The 21030-nt window shown below is 35.1% G+C and overlaps 2 protein-coding genes across 2 annotated transcripts; both read left to right on the top strand.

Annotated features, from left to right (window-relative positions):
- The first annotated feature begins 2955 nt into the window (after positions 1 to 2955).
- Positions 2956 to 11344, top strand: LOC111895411 (uncharacterized). The gene is made up of 14 exons (XM_023891495.2): positions 2956 to 3113; positions 4054 to 4730; positions 6751 to 6832; positions 6932 to 6988; positions 7303 to 7358; positions 7453 to 7681; positions 7799 to 7882; positions 8035 to 8109; positions 8602 to 8685; positions 8860 to 8924; positions 9301 to 9493; positions 9572 to 9660; positions 10400 to 10514; positions 11113 to 11344. The coding sequence occupies exons 1-14, from the start codon at positions 2982 to 2984 to the stop codon at positions 11152 to 11154; spliced, it is 1980 nt and encodes a 659-aa protein (XP_023747263.1). The 5' UTR covers positions 2956 to 2981; the 3' UTR covers positions 11155 to 11344.
- Positions 11345 to 14534: 3190 nt separating this feature from the next.
- LOC111895412 (probable 26S proteasome non-ATPase regulatory subunit 3) lies at positions 14535 to 18766 on the top strand. The gene is made up of 9 exons (XM_023891496.3): positions 14535 to 14671; positions 14760 to 14852; positions 15055 to 15245; positions 15579 to 15713; positions 15793 to 15929; positions 16322 to 16376; positions 16508 to 16618; positions 16813 to 17052; positions 18117 to 18766. Exons 2-9 carry the CDS (start codon positions 14765 to 14767, stop codon positions 18627 to 18629), a joined length of 1470 nt encoding a protein of 489 aa, XP_023747264.1. The 5' UTR covers positions 14535 to 14671; positions 14760 to 14764; the 3' UTR covers positions 18630 to 18766.
- Positions 18767 to 21030: the final 2264 nt, after the last annotated feature.

Here is a 21030-nt window from a genome sequence, read left to right as displayed (position 1 = left end):
GACCAACCACACTGTAGACTCGATGGATATGGCTAGACTCGGAGGGTGGACCAGGTGGACTGAAGGCCCGGTGCGGCGGACCAGTCACACAGTAGACCCGAAGTGCATGGCTGTTCTGCGTTCTGTTATGATATGGCATGTTATGTGTATGGTATTTGTTGTTGGTATTTTGGGGGTATCTCACTAAGCTTTCGGGCTTACAGTTGTGGTTTAAATGTTTCAGGTACTTCAGGAGACCGTGGCAAGGCAAAGGCGTGATCATACCGCTCCTCATGTTTTATGTGTTTATGATGTGGTTCTGGGAAGTACTCTGATAATAAATGTATTGAAAACCTTTTTGTAATAACTTTATGAAATTGGGTTGTTTTTGAAAAATTTAAATTGGTTGGAATTTTTAGAGCGTTACAAAGACCTTAGCTCATTTCTCAGATCTGGACTCCCTAATAGCTCTTACTCCATAAATTCAGTGACTTTAAGCCTTTGCATGGATGATATGATCATAAACACCCAAAACACTCACTCTCTTATCTCAAAAAGCTCATTTCTTATGCATGGCTTGATTTTAATAGCCAAGGCTTGATTTTTATGACACTACACCACTAATTGTACTCAAAAGGGTTGATCATAGTCTCTAGAGCTCAATATCTCATAAAGTCTCCAACTTTTGGGACAAAACCCTAAATTACTCTAATATATTGCTCAAAACAAAAGAGTGAGAAAGCTTGAAGCTTTATACCTCTATATGAAGCTTCCAACTCAGATATGCTCAAATTCAAGGCCTGGACTCTCTCATTCCTTCCTCTCCAAAACTCCTTCTTTACTCCAAGTACACACCAAAAACCACTCAAGGCTCTCAAATGCACTCACAAGCTCCGTGAATGAAGGATTAGGGTTTTAGAGGGTTTATAGACTGAGGATGGTGGCCAGGTTCGAGCTATAGGGACTCATCCAAAGTTAGGGTTTTCCACTCTCTGCCTAGTATGCCCAGCGTACTAGGTGGATTCGCTTAAAAATCACGCTCATAAGTACGCCCAACGTACACATATGTACGCCTAGCGTACGTAGCTGCCACCTTTCTCAAATGAGGGACTTATCCTTTCACAACTTCAACCTTCCATCCCTTCCTCGATATAACCTCGATTCCCATGAACCTCAAACCCACAGAAAGGTGACGGGAAACCCTACTCTTCAAGCAACTCGTAGCAGCCCCAAGACTTCCTTATGCCCGGGTTGCAGCTCTCAAACCCTAATCTCAGACAATCCAAAATAGGATGTTACAAGTGGAGAAGTTGTTCGCAACATCATAGCTGCAGAGATTTTGAGGTTCATTAGAGAGGATTTTCCTGGATTGATTATCACTATTATGGAAGAGTTGATCGCAGTGATAGACGAGTGCCTGAGGTTTTTACGGGCCGAGTTAGAGGGTGGTTGGTCATGGGGGTTTAGAACCACTTTTAACGAGTTTGATGCTTGTGGAGCTCTTCATTTCTTTGGGAGTAGGGAGTCGATCATCAGTATGTGCTGAATTGCTGATGTGGAGAGTACCTTTCGCACCAGCTTCTGTCTGGCGGAGGCCAATGTCAGTTTTGTGACATGTATTTTGCGCGACATAACTAGGGATTGGTGGTACAAGGTTGTCCCGGACTTTAAACCAAATGCGGCCGAGTCCATGTAATAAGAGGATTTTGTTATCAGATTCAAGAGGGAGTTTATGCCGATAATTGAGGTTTCGCAGTTGACACGAGAGGTTTTAGCACTTGAGCAGACTTTAGAGTCGGTGAATGAGATCACCGTTAAGTTTAGAGAGAGTGATGGTTTGTCCTCAGTATGCGACTTTAGAGGAGATGATGATGGATCGCTACCATGACATGTTGAGGACGGAGATATGGGAGCACATGCGTATCTCGAGTCATAAGACTCTCTCCACTTTGGTGGAGGCAGAGGGGAAGAGAGCTGGAGTTGGAAACTTAACAACAGACGAAGATGCAAGATCAAGTCCATGCATCTTTATCAACAACCAAGAAGGCTCGAAGAAAACAAATAATATGAAACATATGAAGGTTCACGTATGGTACCCTCTAATCAGAAGAAAACAAATCAGAAAAAAAACACATGAGATGGTTTCCTGTGAGCGGAGTTGGTGGCTATAGTGGCGCTCCGACGGGGGAGGCTGGCCAGTGACGAAGTATGGAGCGTGGTGAGGAGGCGATGATATCTGATGAAAGAGAACAAAGAAAGATGCGAGGTTTGAGGCACAATTGTCTTTTCGACTCATTCAGCCAGAACAATATGGTTTGGGGCTTTGTGGGAAAGACATATCTTACAGGAAAAGACCAATTTTTTTTTTTTTTTTTTTTTGCAAATCAAACAATATTTGCGACCCATTCAACAAAAAATATATGTTTAAACCTGGAAAGATGTCTATAAACAGGATCGTAGATTTATTTAAAGCGCTGATATGCCAATACACGAATACGATAAGTCGTGTATAACATAACATACATAACACATTTATGCCACCCACCTTCAAGATTAAAAAAAAAAAACTTTATGCATTTTGGATTTTAGCAAATGGGACAGTCCCACATTTTTATAAGATCTATTCTAAGGATAGACCGACTTAGTTCTTCATATCTTCGTTGGAATGTGTCTTGATAATATCTGTCAAACATAAGTTGTAAATTGTTGAAAATATACATAACTATTGATAAGGGCTTGCATATGTCAAGGTTTTTTGACCGGTGCAAATCGGGCATAAAACCCGTATTTGTAACTGGTCCATTGACGCTATCCTCAAGAACTCAACCAATCAGCATGTTCAAAAAGATAAGCATGGTCCGAACCGGTTTGGATAAAAATGGTTGGGCCGGAAAACAGACCAATTTGCCCCTCTACGGTCGACTCTACTCTTACCTAGATTTTGAGTCAATTGGGCCCAGTCTAATATTACATACCGTTCAGACCGGCCCACCTACGGGAGAATGCTGTTAAAGTCGCAGCGATTTTTTGAGGAGTGTCGGCCTTCGAGAAAACACTTCCACTCTTTCCAACAACCAGACGGTTTCAATCCGCAGTCACCTCTTCTCCACGGCGGTCTTCAATACGTTGCTCAGGTACCCCTAAAATTACCGAAATTCCATCCACAGACCTAATTTTGGCATATGTTGATTGCTTCAATGTTTATTTATGACCACTCTTAGATATTCACTTAATTTAGGGTTAAGCAAAATCGAATTTATCCGCATTGAAATTCGCAACGCTGAGAAATGTGATGGTATCTATGTGGTTTGTGATTAAACACTGTGTTATATCTGCTTCTGGTGCTTAGAATTGTTTTTTGCTAACTAAGAAGTTTGATTGTATAGTTATTAATTTGTTTTGAATTAATATGAATAGATAGTATTGGATGTGTCAGGTTGAAATGAACATTTTTGACTTCAAAGTTGGAATCAACGTTAATTTGTGAGCGACAGTTATTTTTAGATTAACCCCTTGAAATAAATACTACAAATAACAGAATAGGGTTAATCAGTGACTTATCAATTTATGCAACGAAGTGCATTTATACAACATATATATACCTCCGTGTTTCACTTTTTACTGATTTTTGGACCAGTTCATGTAAGCAATTTGTTTAATTAATGCATAAACCTGTAAGTGCCTAAATTGATAAAACAGCGTAACATAAACTGATGAGCTATAATCTCTTAGAAGTTAGAAGTTCAGTTTCTTAAATTAATGGTGGCTTACTTAATTTTAACAAAAATGGAGTTGGAGCTGTCCAAAGAAGGCTGTCAGATTGTTTTTAGGCTCTTATTAGCGATTGTTTTTATCTCTGGAAAGTTTAGTATTCAACTTATGGATTACTAGAAACTGCAATTACAAGAAACTACAAATAGTAATGACAAAAGTTCTTGAACGACCTTAGTTTACTGAAATTGCTTTTAACCATCTTAAGGTGACAATCCCCTTATAATACTAATTTTAAGAACCCCCTTTGTAATCGGAAGATCTTAAATGTGCTATGTCCTTATGGGTTTCTTTTCCATGCAGTTTTGGGAACTATTAGCTGACTTTACAATGGATTTTGATGAGTATGATTACTTGGAAAAAATGGTGGAAAATCCCGAACCACCAAAGTCGGATCAAAGAGCTAATGGTGGTGAAGAAAGTGGTAAAAATGAAGATAAAGATCGAAGCCGAAGCTCTAGGCATAGAAGTGAGAAAAGCAGTGATGATCGTAGGTCAAAACGTGCAAAATCAGGTGAAGATTCCCGTGAACGTGAGAAAGAAAGAGGCTCTTCTCACCATCGTTCATCTCCAAAAGATGGGGATAGGAGTGATAGAGACAAACAAAGGGGTACCCGTGAAACACGAGACAGAGATAGGGATAAAGATAGGAGCAGGGAGGACAGAAATGGAAAGGGTAGAGATAAAGATAGAGAAAGAGAAAGAGAAAGAGACAGAGGTGGTGACAGGGATAGGGAGAGGGACAGAGTGAGGGTAAAAAGGGAGCATGGACGTGAGCCTGAGAAAGAAAGGGAAGAGAGAGATCAAGAGAAAGAGAAAGAACATGAAAGACCACATCGAAGTGGAAGCCGATCAGAAAGACATGGGAGTGAAAGGGACAGGGAAAAGAGCCGTGATAGAGAGGTCAAAGATAAAGAAAGAGAAAAAGAAAAAGAAAAAGAAAGGGAAATTAGAGAACCTGATCGTGATCGTGAAAGCAGGTATTTTTTTTATGTTCTTGTTCTCTCTTTACTTTCTTCTTGTATTGATAGTATGTGCTTTATGCGTTGTGGCAAGTATCTCTGCTTTCACTATTTACCTGTTTACCCTTGCATCTCTTCTAACCTCCTTAAGTCAAGACATGATGATTAGTTCAATATTAGCAATATTCCTCCCTATTTTAATTGCAGCTTCTTTTGTTGTTTGGGAAGGGAATCTTTATTTCCTTGTACGTGCATTCGTGGGTTGCTTAATGGTGTGTTTCTGCTAGTGGAAACATAGATTATGAATATTGAACATATGTTTTGAGAATAGAATATTAAACCCTAGATTCTGGGAACTCGCAGATGTGGTAGAGCAATCCTCAGATGGTCATTCTGGGTTCTAAGCCAGACTCATGGACTCGGGTTTAGGCTTTTACAAATCCGTATAAAAGATTGAAATTGCAAGATTGGGGGTTTGAACTTTGAAGTTGGTGGGGCCTTTTGGCAGGGTGATGATGATGTCATGTTATGATTTTCATTATCCTCCACCTTTCCAGTAGCATCATCTTATTCGTATCTGTTCTGTTGCAGAAATGCTGTTATGGGAGTAGTGGGATTTGCTTTACAGAGGCTTTGCTTTTGGATATCAGTTCACTTGTCTACAAGAGCCGTTTTTTTTGCAGGATATTATATTGCCATGTGTTATATATATACTACATATAATTATTATTATTACATTTCAGGTCTAATACCACCAATAGCTCATGTGCCACTTCATCTTTCTTTATCTAAGTTTTGCCTTGACTTGCCTGTGCATTTTGTTACTGATTGTCCATGTTGTCAGGACCATGAAAGATTTGTTTTCCTCTTTTTTTTCTTTTTTCCCCATTCCATTGTTTTCTTTAACAATTTGTTTTTATATATGTGAACGAATCATAGGTGCTATAGATTTGGTTATTTAATCCTATATTTCCTGTCCTAGAATCACATAAATAAAGTGAGTTACAGTTATAGTATTTAGCAACACAAGTCTATTAGTAGTTTAGGGTGTGTTTGGTTCATAGATTCAATGGGAAACTGAAGGAATTGGAATCTTGAATTCCATTGTGGGTTTTCTGTTTGCTAAACCAAGGGAGTTATATTCCAGGATATTTCTTCACAAGTCCAAGTTTGAGAGGTGTTGTCATTTCTTGGGGTGGTTGGTAGGGATTGAGTTCTATTTTATTTTTCATTAAATGACCAAAACCAAATTTTCCTCACAAACCCATCAAAATGCAAACACATTCTTCCTTTAACATAATTTACATTCCAGTTTCCTTGATTGATTTACAAATTAAAAAGAAAATAACAAAGGATTGTGATTGAATTCCATTCCATTTTCATCCAACCAACCACTTGATGAATTCCAATTCTTTTAGATTCTAATTCCTTTGACATATTCCATTCCTTCCAAGTAGATTCTATGAACCAAATGGTTATCAACACCATAGATCCCAAACACTATTGTTGCTTTATTCTTGTAAGTTATGAAGGTGTTATTTTATGCTTAAAAAATTTCATGTATCTCCATTTGGGCTTCAAATCATGATATACTTCATACCAGTTGTTCTTTGATTGCTGTTGTATGGAGATTAGGATACCCTTTGTGGCTTTAGTTTTATATTATTTGTATTACTGTGTGATGCAAGTCTCTTGCTGCCCTTTGGAAATGTCTAATCATGAAATGAAAGCTGTTAGCAGGTTCAAACACTAATATTATCATGTCACCCTTATATCCACTGATGTTCAATCAAGTAAGCTTAGGTTCATTAGAAAAGGTACAAAACCTATCTTTTATTGTCACCTCAAAATCGAATTGAGTTACATAGTGGTGTATGCCTATTCTGTTGCGTTTAACTATTACTTTCTTCTCCAGGTCGCTTTTGAATATGCAAACAAAGAACTTAATATGTGGTTTACACAAATTGAAGAATAGTTCTTGCATTATAAATGCTTGCAAATAATGAATTAAGGATGAATTTGAAATGTTGTTTTTCAGGCGATATAAAGACAAAAAGGAAGGAGCAGTCGAGCCGGAGGTTGATCCTGAAAGAGATCAGCGCACTGTCTTTGCATATCAGGTAATATAACATGACTCATTTTGATCTTATTAAATGACTGTTTTGCCCCCTAACATCAACTCTTATGTGGTTCATTTCACATTCCCAATAAAATTACAGATATCTCTCAAGGCTGATGAAAGAGATGTTTATGAGTTCTTCTCAAGGGCTGGCAAGGTCAATTCTGGAACCTCTTCTCTTCCTTTTTTTGATACTTGGTTTTCTTTTATATTAAATTAAATTGCAAGAAATAGCAAAGTACTTTAATTCATTCCATCCTATCACAATATTGTATTTTGAAAAAAGTAACTACCCCATTATAGCAATGTCAGTTTAATACAAAGCTATATTCACTGCTATAATTGGTTAGATTTGTCAAAGTATAATGCCCTAATAAGAATAAAAAAGCATATAAAAATTTCAAAACACAATGTCTAAATGTGAAAATTTCAAAAACGCAATAACTGTAATACGATAATTTGTGATTTCAGGTTCGAGATGTACGTCTTATTATGGACCGAAACTCAAGGCGCTCAAAAGGGGTTGGGTATGGTTTTCTGCTTTACAAATTACAATAATACCCTTTGTCCAGTTTCTCAATTCTTTCATGAAACGTTATATTCTACTCTTTACATTTTCAGGTACATTGAGTTTTATGATGCAATGTCTGTCCCTATGGCAATAGCACTATCTGGTCAACCTCTTCTTGGTCAACCCGTCATGGTCAAACCATCAGAAGCTGAAAAGAATCTTGTGCAGTCCACTGCAACAGCTGCTGGGGTTGCAGGCGGTGCAGCATACGCAGGGGGGGCTAGAAAGTTATATGTTGGCAATCTTCATTACAACATGAAAGAAGATCAACTTCGCCAGGTATCTCCATCTTTTTTTTTTTTTAGAAATTCCAGATATCACAAGATGTAAAATACTAAAATGTTTTTTTTTTTATTAATTAAATATGTTGATGATCTGACTTTGTTTTCTTGTCAGGTATTTGAATCATTTGGTGTTGTAGAGCTGGTGCAATTGCCTACTGATGAGACTGGAAATTGTAAAGGTTTTGGTTTTATTCAGGTGAGTTTACTTTAACCATATATATATATAGATTTTAGATGCTGTGTGTGTGTGTGTGTGTTTTTTTTTTTTTTTTTTTTTTTTTTTTTTTTTTAATATATTGATTGAAAGGGTTAATAAGAACATGACTTATATTTTGTGTTGCTGTTCAGTTTGCACGTCTTGAAGATGCTAGAGCTGCACAGAGTTTAAATGGTCAATTGGAGATTGCAGGTCGAATGATGAAGGTACAAATTTCTCATATGACTGTGTTAAGATTAATTGTCTGGATGTTAGTGAATGACCATTTTACCCTTTCTGTTTGGAAGTGATGCTGAACAAGAACCGACTGTTTAATCAAGAACTTTTACAAACTGAAATTGTAAATGGCTGGTTATTTGATGTAAATAATGATATACAGTTACAATTATTTATTATCACAACATGATTAGTAACTTAAGTTGGACACAATATCAATAACAATTTAAATTTGACACACTATTTAATAAGTTAAAAAATAAATATTAAGTCTATCAAGTCAAAAAGAAGCATGCACTTAATCATGTAAGCTATATGTAGATGTTTCTTTTTGACATGATGCAGAATGAACACCTTTGCAGAAAACGTGCCAACTTTTTACAAGTTTGCCTTGAATAATTTTTTTCTTTACATTTCGCCAAATCTGCTGTCATTTTCTCTAAAATTGTTTCAAACAGTATTAATAATCTACTAATTTACAGGTGTCTGCCATTACTGATCAATCTGGAATGCAAGAAATGGGTGTAAATCCTGGTGATTTTGATGATGACGAAGGAGGTGGCCTGGTTAGTATTAGCACCCCTTCTTTGCCTTGTTGGAATTTATAAACGTACATTTTTTATTAATAAAGAAATTGTTTATATCATGGATTTTCACACAGTTTTTATTTTCTCATATGGTTTTTAAATATGATTATCAGGTCCTTTTTATCTTTTCAACTTGTATCCGTTTATTTTCAGTCTTTGAATGCACGTTCTCGAGCACTTCTCATGCAGAAGTTGGATCGTAGTGGAAACACAACAAGGTGCAATACACTTTCCATCATAACTTTATGTTATATATCAAGGATAATTGCAAAAAATAACAAATTACTTTCACTTATTTGTGTGTTATAACATGCTACTTCCATTACGACAGTACTTTGTAAAATCTAATTAATTATAGCAATGTAGTGTCATTTAGTTTTCTTATTGGAACATTTTACCTCTACAAAATCTACCCTATATAGCAATGAAAATGGCAATGTACTTTTTTTATCTGTTTATTTCTATTACAACATTGTACTTTTGCTTTTTTGAGCATCTTGAAAAATCTACCTAATTATAACACTTCACTTTTATTATGTAGATTTTCGAAGTACATTGCTATTTCTTTCACTTAACACTTATGTATATGTACAGTGCACTTGGCATCCCGGCCAATAATAGCACAGGCCTAGCGCCAGCTGGCGTTCCTTTTTCTGGGCTTGCATCGATGCCTGGTGCTGTGCCACTCCAACTCCCACTCCCACCTGTTCCTGTTCCACCCATAGAGAGCATTGGTATCCCCAGTGAATGTCTGTTGCTGAAAAACATGTTTGATCCTGAGTTAGAGGTATTTTAATTTTAACCATAATATATATTATATTAATATATAATGATAAAAATTTAATGGTTTTCTGTTTATTTTCAGGATGAGCCAGATTTTGATCTTGATATCAAGGATGACGTTCAATCTGAATGCGCAAAATACGGAAAGCTAAGACATATTTATGTCGAGAAGTAAGTTTCTTGTTAGTCTTTACTGCTAAATGCAACAAATAGCAGTGTACTTTCACTATTTTTTTTTGTCTTAAGGCATTTCTACTCAGTTATAGCATTCTACTTTCAATTTATTTCTTGTTAGGATATTATAGTGATGAGAAACAGAAATCAATAGATAATGAAACTAAAGAGAAACAGGAAGAATCAGAGAAGAAGAAGATGATATCATTAAATCTAATATTCTAATGAAATGAATTACAAACTATATTGAATGAAGCAAGACCCTCAAACAATCCCAGGGAATCTCCCTCTCTCACTAGCTAAATGCTAAAGCCAAGAACATTGAACAATACTAATCGACATCCCCAAAATGAAGTTGCTCTTCCCTCTTTATTCTACTCTCTCTCTCTCTCTAACTAACTTTCAAGCCACTTTCCATTTTTGCCCTTCTGCCCCTTCTAGAATGCGCATGTAATATTCCTAGTTTATTTATATCAAAGCCCAACAATTTTGAATCTGTATCATATAGTTTGCAAAATCTACCTATTCATAGCATTGTATTAAGATGACTTTGCTATAACAAACCAATGAAAGTACATTGCTATTTCTTGCATTTAACCCTTCTTTTTATCATGCATGCCTAATAAAACTGAAGATGATTGTGTTTTCTTATCATCATCATCATCATCATCATCATCATCATTATCATCATCATCTAATACTTTTGTTGATTGGTGTTATTGATGAACATGAACAGGGAGAGTGCTGGATTTGTGTATTTACGTTTTGAGAATAGTCAATCTGCTGTAGCTGCTCAGCAAGCTCTTCATGGAAGATGGTTTGCTGGAAAGATGATCACTGCTACCTTTATGGTATTTCATTTTCTCCACTTATCACTCTCCTTTTTTTTTTTTTTTTTTTTTTTTCAATCAAGGCTAAAATACAGAAAAAAACACACCTATAATATTTATATTATATGTACTTTTCTTGATTTTTAACCTCTCAAGTATTTTTTTTTGTAATGATTAAACCATATTATACTTCTTTTCAACACTTAAAAAAACATTTTCCCATTTTCCTGCTTTTGATATTACTGCTAAATACAAAAATAAAGAAAAACATAACATACTTATTTATACAAACAAGCTACGCTTTTTTTTTTATCCAATCTATTCAACTTGTCAAAAAAATTTCAACCAATTTGGCTCAATAATGTACCTTGTACACATAACTTAGTTTTGTTTTTTTTACACATATTAGCAACAAAATTGATACATTTATATCAAGTATAATAATATAATTGTGACATGAAACAGAAACACCAAGTATTTTACAAGTTTCAGGTTATATATTTGCTATTATCATTAATGAAATGCAAGTTTGTTGCTATTATAGATAAAATTATAAGTGTGTTTCTATTATGGGTATTAAAGCCCATTACTAACCAAATGTTTATAATCTTTGATAAAGGTGCCACAAAACTATGAGGGCAAATTTCCGGACAGCATCTAGGTGATTGAAAAATTTTAAAGCTGTTTTTCGTTGTAATTTAGATGTGGTTTCTAAAGTGTGTACAAGAACATTGTTTGGTATTTTGAGCAATTGCAGGCATTTGTGTTTTTTCTTTTATCATTTTAAGGAAAAACTTTGATGTATAATATTCTATTATTCATGTAGTATGATTCTTAATGCACTTTATACATTTCTCGTTTTTTTATTTTTGATAATTAAGTTATTAAACTCATAGTTTTATGTTGAATATGTCGAGATATTTAAAAGTTTATGGTGTTGAAAACGTTTCCATAACTAATCACTAGTATGTGAGGATTTGATGTTGAAATTATTTTGTTGTAGCCTTTTAGCAAGATGCAAAGGAGAGGGGTCGTTTTTACAGTTGGGTCTTCGGCAAATGAATTAAAGAAAACATTATGCGGTTTTTGATATGAACGTGAGTTAGATGTAGTTATTGATGGTGTGTGTAGTTCCTTTGTTTAAAAGAAAAGAACGTCCTTTCATTGAATACTAGAGGAATTTGTGAATTGGTGCAAATGAAATGGTTAAAATCCTTATTTTGCCAAGGGGATTCCCTTTTTCCCCCAAAAAAAGTTCACTTTTTGGTTTTACAAGAAACCATGTTTGGTGTTTGAGTTACATGGTAGTGCTTGTGGCGTATCATGAGGTATGTTTACTTTCAAAAAACAAGTTTTGTTGTGATAACAATTTTATTGCAAATTATGGTACGATGTTGAACTGAATCGGCGTGTAATATATTATTTTAATTTAATAGTAAAATAACTAATTTAACATTACTAAACATCTACAATCTTTAATCAATATATTTTAACTATATAATTAAATCAAATTGTTTAATGTGATTGTATACTATTAACTTTTAGAGTAAATTACAGAAATGGTCATGTGTTTGTTACTTTGGTATGGCCGTATGGGTGGTCATCATGTGTTGCAACATTATTGCACTAAAAGTCCAATTTTTTTTTTTTTTTTCAGTCTCAGCCCTATGATTGTATTTTGTTGCACTAAAGGTCACTCCAAATTTGGTTAAGTGAGACCTTGTGCCTCTTACTGGGCACAAATACAATGGTGTTTTCCTTCTCACACCTCTATTACCGCCACCCTCAAAAGATCAAGTAATAACTGAGACTATTAGGCTTACATCAAAATCTTACCCCCAAAGCTTACGCAATAGTTTTTGAACGGCTCATGTGAGTTTAATGGGTGTTTTAACAAATCTAAACAAACTTTCAATGGGTGTTTGACAAAATCAACTATATTAAATTTACCAAAATGTTGGTCCTATTGATAAGGACACATCAAGTTATAGTAAAATTTAATGGGTGTTTAACAAATCTAAACAAACTTTCAATGTTGGAATTTTTTTTTCTCAAAATTTTGTACAAGTAGTTTCTACAAATTTTCCCCATTTTGTTTTCACATAGGTTCAACTTTCACTTTGTTTTAAACGTAAACTTCCTTTGTTTTTTTGAGTGAATCTTCTTATAAAATTTTATTTTTTAAGAATTTGATTTTATAAAACTATTTTTTACTACTTTTTACATCTTTTGTTCATGCTATGAATGTTATATATTTTTGTATGGCCTCTTTATCTTAATATAACGTAACCCAAATGCATTCATTATGTGTTTTCCACCAACATAAAAAAGATATATGACAAAGTGTAAAACTTAAACTTAAAAATACATAGTATATCACAAATAGACCGATTAAACTCTTGGTACAAAGCGTGACCTACGACTAGGGGTGTAAATGAGTCAAACTACTCATTAACTATTCGGGACCGACTCGTTAAAAGTTTGGCTCGAAACCGATTTTAAATGAGTCCGAGCCGAGCTCGAGCATAATATTAAGCTCGTTTATTAAACAAGCTCGAGCTTGAGCCTATGTCCAAGGGCGTTTCCACGCATCATAGTGGCACTGATGACCCCTGTTCTTTTGGACGTAGTATAAAAATTTTCGAATTTTTTGTTTTTTCCAACTATTGTGCCACTACGTAAAAAAATATGCCACTAACAACAACTACTACATAATCCTATGTCTGCCCCTAGATGTCACTAAGATTGATTAGGCTCGCGAGCCTAAACGAACCTATATATAATATAATTTATTATTATTTTATAGGTTAAAATAAAAAACATATTTGGGGAATTAAGGATTTAGGATAGTAAAGAAGCTTCTTAACAAGTTCGAATCAAGCTTAAGCTTATTTAGGCATGTTAGACAAAACACGAGTTGAGCTCGAGCTCGAGCTCGAGCCAAACTTGTATAATTCCTTACGAGCTCGAACCGGACTTAGTATAATAACGCTCGAATTGATCTAAGCTCGAGCTTAAGCCCCATATAACATAAACGAGCTCGAGGCGAGCCTGGTTAGACTCGGGCTCAAATAGGCTCGTCTGGACCCCTACTTACAACTCTCGTATATTTACAAAATATTTGTTCTTTAGACCAATTCCAATCACAATATACTCAAACCACTATAATAATGAATTTTCTAACACTAGATGTAGTTCTTATTCCGATCACACACTAAAAAAACATTTTAATAATAAATAATATATTCCTTTCATTTTAAGATTTATTTAACCATGTTAACTATTATTATATTATTAACGTATAAATGAAGCCAAATTAATGTTGAATATAGAAATTCATTGGACTATTGAATCTCTGTTCTTATCGGTATTTATGTTTTACATGTCTATTGGAAATGATTTTGGCCGTAAGAAAAGGAAAATGACTTAATAGAATAATATATTTTTCATTTTGTTAGTCATACGACGTATATATCAGGAAATACTCTAAATTTTTTATCAGTATTTTTTTTTGTTTTGGAAATGTAAATTCGAATCGGAGGAAACAATCACAAATAAATCTTGTTTTCTATGGAGACAAATGAAATTGAAATCGAGGACATCTTCTACTTAGAGAAACTAGGACCCAACATTATTTGACCGATTTATGAATTATGTTACTGATATAAATAAGAGACAAACAATATATGAGAACATCTTGTTAATGATTGTCCCATATAAAAGGCAATGAACAAAATCTGAAGAAACTAGTTATAAAGACTATATGTGTACAATGACATTAATGATTAAATGTGTACAAACTAAAAAATATATTACCATATTAAGTTATTTTTTCCAGCTTAACCTGACATAGTTGGTTATAAAGCCCGGATCTGTGAAAAAAAAAAAAAAGATAAATAGTTAAATATGGATTTTTTTTTTCAGTTACTAACAAACAAAAAAATATATTACCGTGTTGAATTATTTTCCGTAAAAAAAACCATTTTTTTAAATGGAACAAAAACCATTTTTTTTTTTTTTTTTTAAAATGGAACAAAACTCATTTAAAAAAAAAATAGAACTAAATACTTAACTTGGGCCTAAAGAAGCTTTACTATATCCCTTGCTAGACTGCTAATCGGTCGATTGATCTAATCCCAGGTTTCAAATCAAGCATTGCAATCGATTTTCCTCCTCTGGTAAATTTAGATTTACGATTGAGCACCAAAAATTCGTTTATTTGTGATTATCGATTCTGTATGGTGTGATTCGACTGCAATTTTACAGGAAAAATGACGCAAGATGTTGAAATGAAAGAACAACAGGTTCCAGCAGCTCCTTCTAACTCGGTTTCATCTACTGCTCCTTCCGTTTTACAGCGTACGAATCTATCTAAATTTGATCTCTATGATTGATTGATCATATTGTTTATTTATTGATGAATTTGATTTCGATTATGTGTTATCGATCGATTGATTAAAAAAAACGTTTATACGCTCTAGGAACGAACGCAACTTTATTTTTTAGATATTGTTTCGAATTGAGAATTCCAATATGTTAATCACGTGAAATTGGCTCTCAGATTTGAAAGAAATTGCGGCACTGATCGAGACGGGAGCTTATTCTCGTGAAGTTCGTCGCATTTTGAGAGCTATTAGGCTCACAATTGCGTTGAGGAGGAAGTTAAATGCTTCTGTGATTTCATCGTTTCTTAGTTTTACTCTTGCATCTGGATCCGAAGCACACTCTCGTTTGGTTTCATATCTTCCAAAGGTAGGTTATTTTTGGGTTTTATATATCTTAATTTCCACCAAATTTCAATCAGTTTAGCCATATATTCTTGCGTTAATGAAGTAGCAGATATGGAAAGAGCAAGATGATTGTCTATATGTAGAATATAGGCATATTCAAACATTATACAGCTGAACAGATAGCTTTCCCACTTCATTTGTTGATAACATTTTTCAATGGAAATGAAGCCTCAAGTAGCCTTTAAGTTGAATACGAACAAAATACTTTCTAAGTTTAGTATAAGGACAAAGGAGAATCTAGTATCTTGAATCTTAGGTTAAGTAGTTGCTTTACATGTTTTTATGTTTTGTAAAGGAGGATGAACATGATATGGAAGTTGACACTGCATCATCTGGAACTCAAGCTACTGTAAAGCACTCTCATGAGATTGAGATCTACTGCTACTTGCTTGTTCTGATATTCTTGATCGATCAGAAAAAATACAATGAGGTGAACATGATTGGTTAGATTACTTTATGTTGCATCATCTCACCTTTTTAATTATTTATTTATTTTATCTCTTATTCAGGCTAAGTCTTGTTCATCAGCAAGCATTGCCCGTTTGAAAAACTTGAACAGAAGAACAGTTGATGTTCTGGCATCCAGACTCTACTTCTACTACTCTCTTAGCTATGAACTTACTGAAAGTCTCTCTGAAATTCGTGGGTGGGTGAAAAAAAGTTTTTTTTGTGTCTACATATATTTAAGTTATTGTTGATTGTTTATTCTTTGGATGAAGGAAAAAATCCAGTTTATTTGACTTAATGGGGAAAAACTTAATATGGTAAAGCTTATTTGACTTAATGCGGAAAGGACTTAATAAAGAAAGTTAAGGAAAAAAGATGCTTTCCTCATTTAAGTCCTAACTTTTTACATTTTTCCCCAAATATACTGTCCTTTTCTCAAATCTTTTTTAAATGTCATTTTGTCTATCCAGATACCACTTTATTTAGACAAAAAACTAATTGGAAAAAAAATGAATCAGTATCAACTAGTTATTGATGAATTATTCTTTATCCATCATCTCTTCTGAATAAGATCATGATATATACATGCAGTAATCTTCTTGCTTTGCACCGGGTTGCAACATTGCGTCATGATGAGTTGGGGCAGGTTTGTTTCTTAACTTTTTTTGATTGGGGTAGTTATCATCATCATCATTGTTATAATGATTATTATTCTTATCATCATGATAACTATTATTGCTGGTGATTTTATGAAATTTTGAAATGAATTATGTGCAGGAAACACTTTTGAACCTGCTACTTCGCAATTATCTCCATTATAATTTATATGATCAAGCTGAGAAGCTGAGATCAAAGGCACCACGTTTTGAAGCTCATTCAAATCAACAGGTAATTAATTTCTTCATTTCTTCATTCATCAATTTGTTTTTACAAAACTGGTAGGATGCTACTCATTTCAGGGGCCATAAATTTCCTAGTTTCTTTTTCAAATTTCCAACAATTTTCATTTTCCACAACCTCAAATGCTCTTTTTTTTAGCTATGGTTTTTTTAACTGTTTCCTATTTTTTTTTTTTTTTACAGTTTTGTCGTTACCTTTTTTACCTGGGTAAAATTAGAACGATTCAACTGGAATACACAGATGCAAAAGAATCTCTTCTCCAAGCTGCCCGAAAAGCTCCTGTAGCTGCCCTTGGTTTCCGGGTTCAATGCAACAAGTGGGCCATCATTGTTCGTCTACTTCTTGGAGAGATCCCTGAACGAACTGTGTTTATGCAAAAAGGCATGGAGAAAGCATTGAGGCCTTACTTTGACCTCACAAATGTAAGTTCACTATTAGTATATATGCCTCTTAAGTTGCAGGAAATGCCTAAATGACAGTTTTGGTCCCTGTAGTTTTTAATTTGCATGATTTACGATTTTGGTCCCTGTAGTTTTTTTACACAAATGGTCCCGGTGTAAAAAAGTTATAAAATGGTCCTTAAGTATGAAAAAGTTACAGAAATACTCCCTGTGTTAGAAAAACAATGTCATAGTGCTCAAAAAAGTTTGAAATTACAGAAGAAATGGTCCGTGAAATTAGAGAAACGGTCCATGTGTAAAATAAAGGGTTAATCTCAAAAAAGACCTTATATTTTGTATTTTTTCTGGATTAAACCTCAAATTTATTTTTTGCCTGAAAAAGACCTTGTATTTATTCATTTTTTCCGATCTGGCTCTTTTAGTCATTTTTTGCCAAAAAAAATGTATAATGTGAGGGTTTTTTTGAGAAAAACTAAAAAAGTTGAGGGTTTATTTGGAAGCATTTAGAAGGCTGAGGGTTTTTTTCGGAAAAAAATGCAAGGTTGAGGGCTTTTTCGGAAAAAATGAAAAAATACAAGGTCTTTTTCAGGCAAAAAATAAATTTGAGGTTTAATCCGGAAAAAGCACAAAATATAAGGCCTTTTTTGAGATTAACCCTAAAATAAAACTACTGTAAGTTTTTTCCCTTTGCAAGACAAAACTATAGAAATGGTCCCCTATGTAATAGTGAATTTACAGAAATGGTTCCTGTGTACTAACGATATTACAGAAAGTCCCTGTGTAAGACAACATTATGGAAATGGTGTTGAAAATATAGGATTAATATAAACCCACCACAACGTGTGAGCCATCCCCACTAGTTATTATTATAACCATAAAAAATAGCAGTTCAGTGTCTAATTCGATAAAATGGTACAAAAGAATGCCCTTCGACCTCATAACCAACTCCAACTGAATTTTAAGTTGTAACCAACTCAATTCCGACTTCACATCCTAACAAACCCAGTTCAGTTGTAACTAACTAACTAACTAACTAACTAACTCAATTCTAACATTTGACTTTGACTTTGCCTGTAAACCTGTAGGCAGTTAGAATTGGAGATCTGGACCTCTTCAAAACAGTGGCTGAGAAATTCTCAACAACTTTCACCTCGGACCGAACCAACAACTTAATCGTGAGACTCCGCCACAACGTCATACGAACCGGGCTCCGCAACATCAGCATCTCATACTCGCGTATCTCCCTTGCTGACGTGGCAACGAAGCTCCGTTTGGACTCCCCAAACCCAATTGCAGATGCTGAGAGCATTGTGTCAAAAGCGATCCGTGATGGTGCCATTGATGCCACGTTGGATCATGCAAACGGGTGGATGGTTTCTAAGGAAACGGGTGATATTTACTCGACAAATGAACCACAAATGGCTTTTAATTCTAGAATTGCTTTTTGTTTGAATATGCATAATGAGGCTGTACGTGCCCTTCGGTTTCCGCCTAATTCGCATAAGGAGAAGGAAAGTGCGGAGAAGAGGAGGGAGAGACAACAGCAAGAGCAAGAACTTGCACAATGTATAGCCGAGGAAGATGATGATGAATTTTGATACTGTTTGTTTCTTATTTAAGCATATTACTTTGGAAAATGTATTCGGTTACAATATTTTACTTGGTTCTTTTTATATTAGAACATTGTATTTTTGAAAATTCAACAAGATTATAGCAATGAAAATTGCTTTGTGTTTGGTTGAGGCTATTTGATAGATTTTTTGAAGTACATTTGTAACATCACAAAAATTTCAACAAATTTAAACCTTTCAAAACAATCCATTTATTAACAAAAGTGTTTAACAAAACATTGTCTCTAAAGCATGATTTAAAATCAGAGTCTCTTAAGATCCAATTCGTTTTAAAACCGAGGATGTGTACGGTCATGCCTTCGCATTGCCACAAATCATATGAAGAACCTGAAACCATAAACAAATTGTAAACACGAAGCTTAGTGACTTCCTCCAAAATACCACCACACAAACAAACAGGTAGCACATAAATAACATGTATTAGGTCCACAGCTAAAAGACTGGATTACCCTTGTGCTCACATTATGAGTCTGGCTTGCCTATCAGGCCCATAACTCATATCTGACCTACTCTTGAGCCCACATCATAAGTCTGACTTGCCCCCGGGGCCCACAACTTATGTTTGGCTTGCTCCCAACTCAATCAGTCATTGTACTAGAATACCGATGTTCAACCCTTAGTACACGTCTGGCATACCAACCAGTCTACAACTCGTATCTGGAATGCTACTTAGCCCTCAGTAAGGATGTCAAAAACCTCCGTGGGACCCCGATCCCGTACGGGACTAAATTTTTTAAAAAACCAGGAGCAGGAGCGGGGGTAGAATTAAACCCTGCTTATTTTCGGGACCGGGGTCGGGAGTTGGTATTTCCGTCCCGTACTCCCGCGGGGGTCCCGGCTGTACATTTATGTAAAAAATATATATTTAATATAAAATACATATACAAAATAGATTTTCTAATTTTAGGTTTAGGTTAGGTTTCACTTTCCCGTTTCCAATTAATGGATATTGAAGCGGTAGTGAATTGATCATATATTTTTGGATATGTAAGTATTTTATATTTGTAATATTGGATTTGTCATATTTTATATTTTTAGGATTGTTGGAATTGTCGTTTTGTAATGTTGGATTTTTAATTTTTTAGTTTCTAAAAGATTATGTTTTAAACTTTTAAAGTTATTAAAAATAGGCTTTTTAGCCTAAACCAAAGTAGTTGTTTAGCAAAAAAAAAAACCGAATTTTAAGCCTATAAATCAGGGGAACCGGGGGAACGGGGGCGGGACCGGGGGCGATGGAGGTAACCGGGGGCGGGACTGGGGGCTATGTAAACGGGGGAGCTGGGGGCGGGACCGGGAGCGGGGGTGACAATTGATTTCGGGGGCGGGAGCGGGGGCAACTATTTCTGCCCCCGTTTGGTCCCGTTGACATCCCTAGCCCTCAATATGAGTATGACATGCCCTACCCGACCCTCAACTCATATCTGGATTGCTCCAACACCCTCAAGCACTCAGTACGAGTCTGCCATACCAACCAGTCCATAACTCGTATCACGAAGCAGTACAACCTCAACCCAACACAATATACTGACAGATAACCAACATATACAGATAATCATGCAAACAGAAACATAGGTAGTCCTACAGATCTACCATACTAGCATAATCATACATATCTATTCCATACTCAACATATCAGGATATCTAACCAATGGGCCGGCCTTGCTGCCTTTGACCCATCTGAAACTGAAAATGATCAACTGTTGGAGCATGAAGGAAATGGCTAGCTTGGTTTACATCATAGGATAAATTTGGTCGAGTGATGGTAAGGTACTGTAGTGCACCAATTAAGGATTGATAATGCGTAGGATCTGCATAAGGTGTGCTGGTGCTCAAAAAAATCATGTATAGCAAGACGAGTAGCTACAAACTTAGCATCAAGGAGTGTGGCAAGGGTAAGAACGTCATGAGCATATTTAGATTGATTTAGAAACAATCCATTAGAATTATAGGTGACTTCAAGACCCAAAAAGTAGTTTAGCTTGCCAAGGTCTTTGATTGCAAACTCTCGATGTAGCCTTTCAATGAAATGAGAAATAGAAGTCTCGTTACTCCTAGTAAGAATGATGTCGTCAACATAGACGAGAAGATATAAAAGACAAGATCCTTGTTGAGAAACAAACAAAGAGGTGTCGACTTGACCAGATTGAAAACCTTGCTTGAGCAAAAACGAGCTTAGGCGTTGAAACCAAGCTCTTGGAGCTTGTTTTAGGTCATACATAATCTAGATGTCGTGGATCAACAAAACTAGGTGGTTGTTCCATGAAGACGGTTTCGGATAAATAGACATTTAAGAAAACATTCTTCACATCTAGTTGATGAAGAACCCAATGATTTGTAACTACAAAAGGTATAACGAACCGAACCGTAG

This window comes from Lactuca sativa, chromosome 8, assembly GCF_002870075.4.
Source record: "Lactuca sativa cultivar Salinas chromosome 8, Lsat_Salinas_v11, whole genome shotgun sequence".
Classification (NCBI taxonomy): domain Eukaryota; kingdom Viridiplantae; phylum Streptophyta; class Magnoliopsida; order Asterales; family Asteraceae; genus Lactuca; species Lactuca sativa.
Note: the sequence above shows the minus strand (reverse complement) of the source record. Positions and strands in the feature narration are given on the sequence as shown.

What these genes read in the sequence shown, in the direction of transcription:
- LOC111895411 (XM_023891495.2), top strand. Translation starts at nt 2,982, where the DNA reads ATGCTGTTAAAGTCGCAGCGATTTTTTGAGGAGTGTCGGCCTTCGAGA. An exon ending in AAGGTTTTGGTTTTATTCAG is followed by an intron (nt 7,883 to 8,034) that starts GTGAGTTTACTT and finishes GTTGCTGTTCAG; the next exon opens with TTTGCACGTCTTGAAGATGC. An exon ending in TTGCAGGTCGAATGATGAAG is followed by an intron (nt 8,110 to 8,601) that starts GTACAAATTTCT and finishes ACTAATTTACAG; the next exon opens with GTGTCTGCCATTACTGATCA.
- LOC111895412 (XM_023891496.3), top strand. Translation starts at nt 14,765, where the DNA reads ATGACGCAAGATGTTGAAATGAAAGAACAACAGGTTCCAGCAGCTCCT. An exon ending in AGTCTCTCTGAAATTCGTGG is followed by an intron (nt 15,930 to 16,321) that starts GTGGGTGAAAAA and finishes ATATACATGCAG; the next exon opens with TAATCTTCTTGCTTTGCACC. An exon ending in GTCATGATGAGTTGGGGCAG is followed by an intron (nt 16,377 to 16,507) that starts GTTTGTTTCTTA and finishes AATTATGTGCAG; the next exon opens with GAAACACTTTTGAACCTGCT.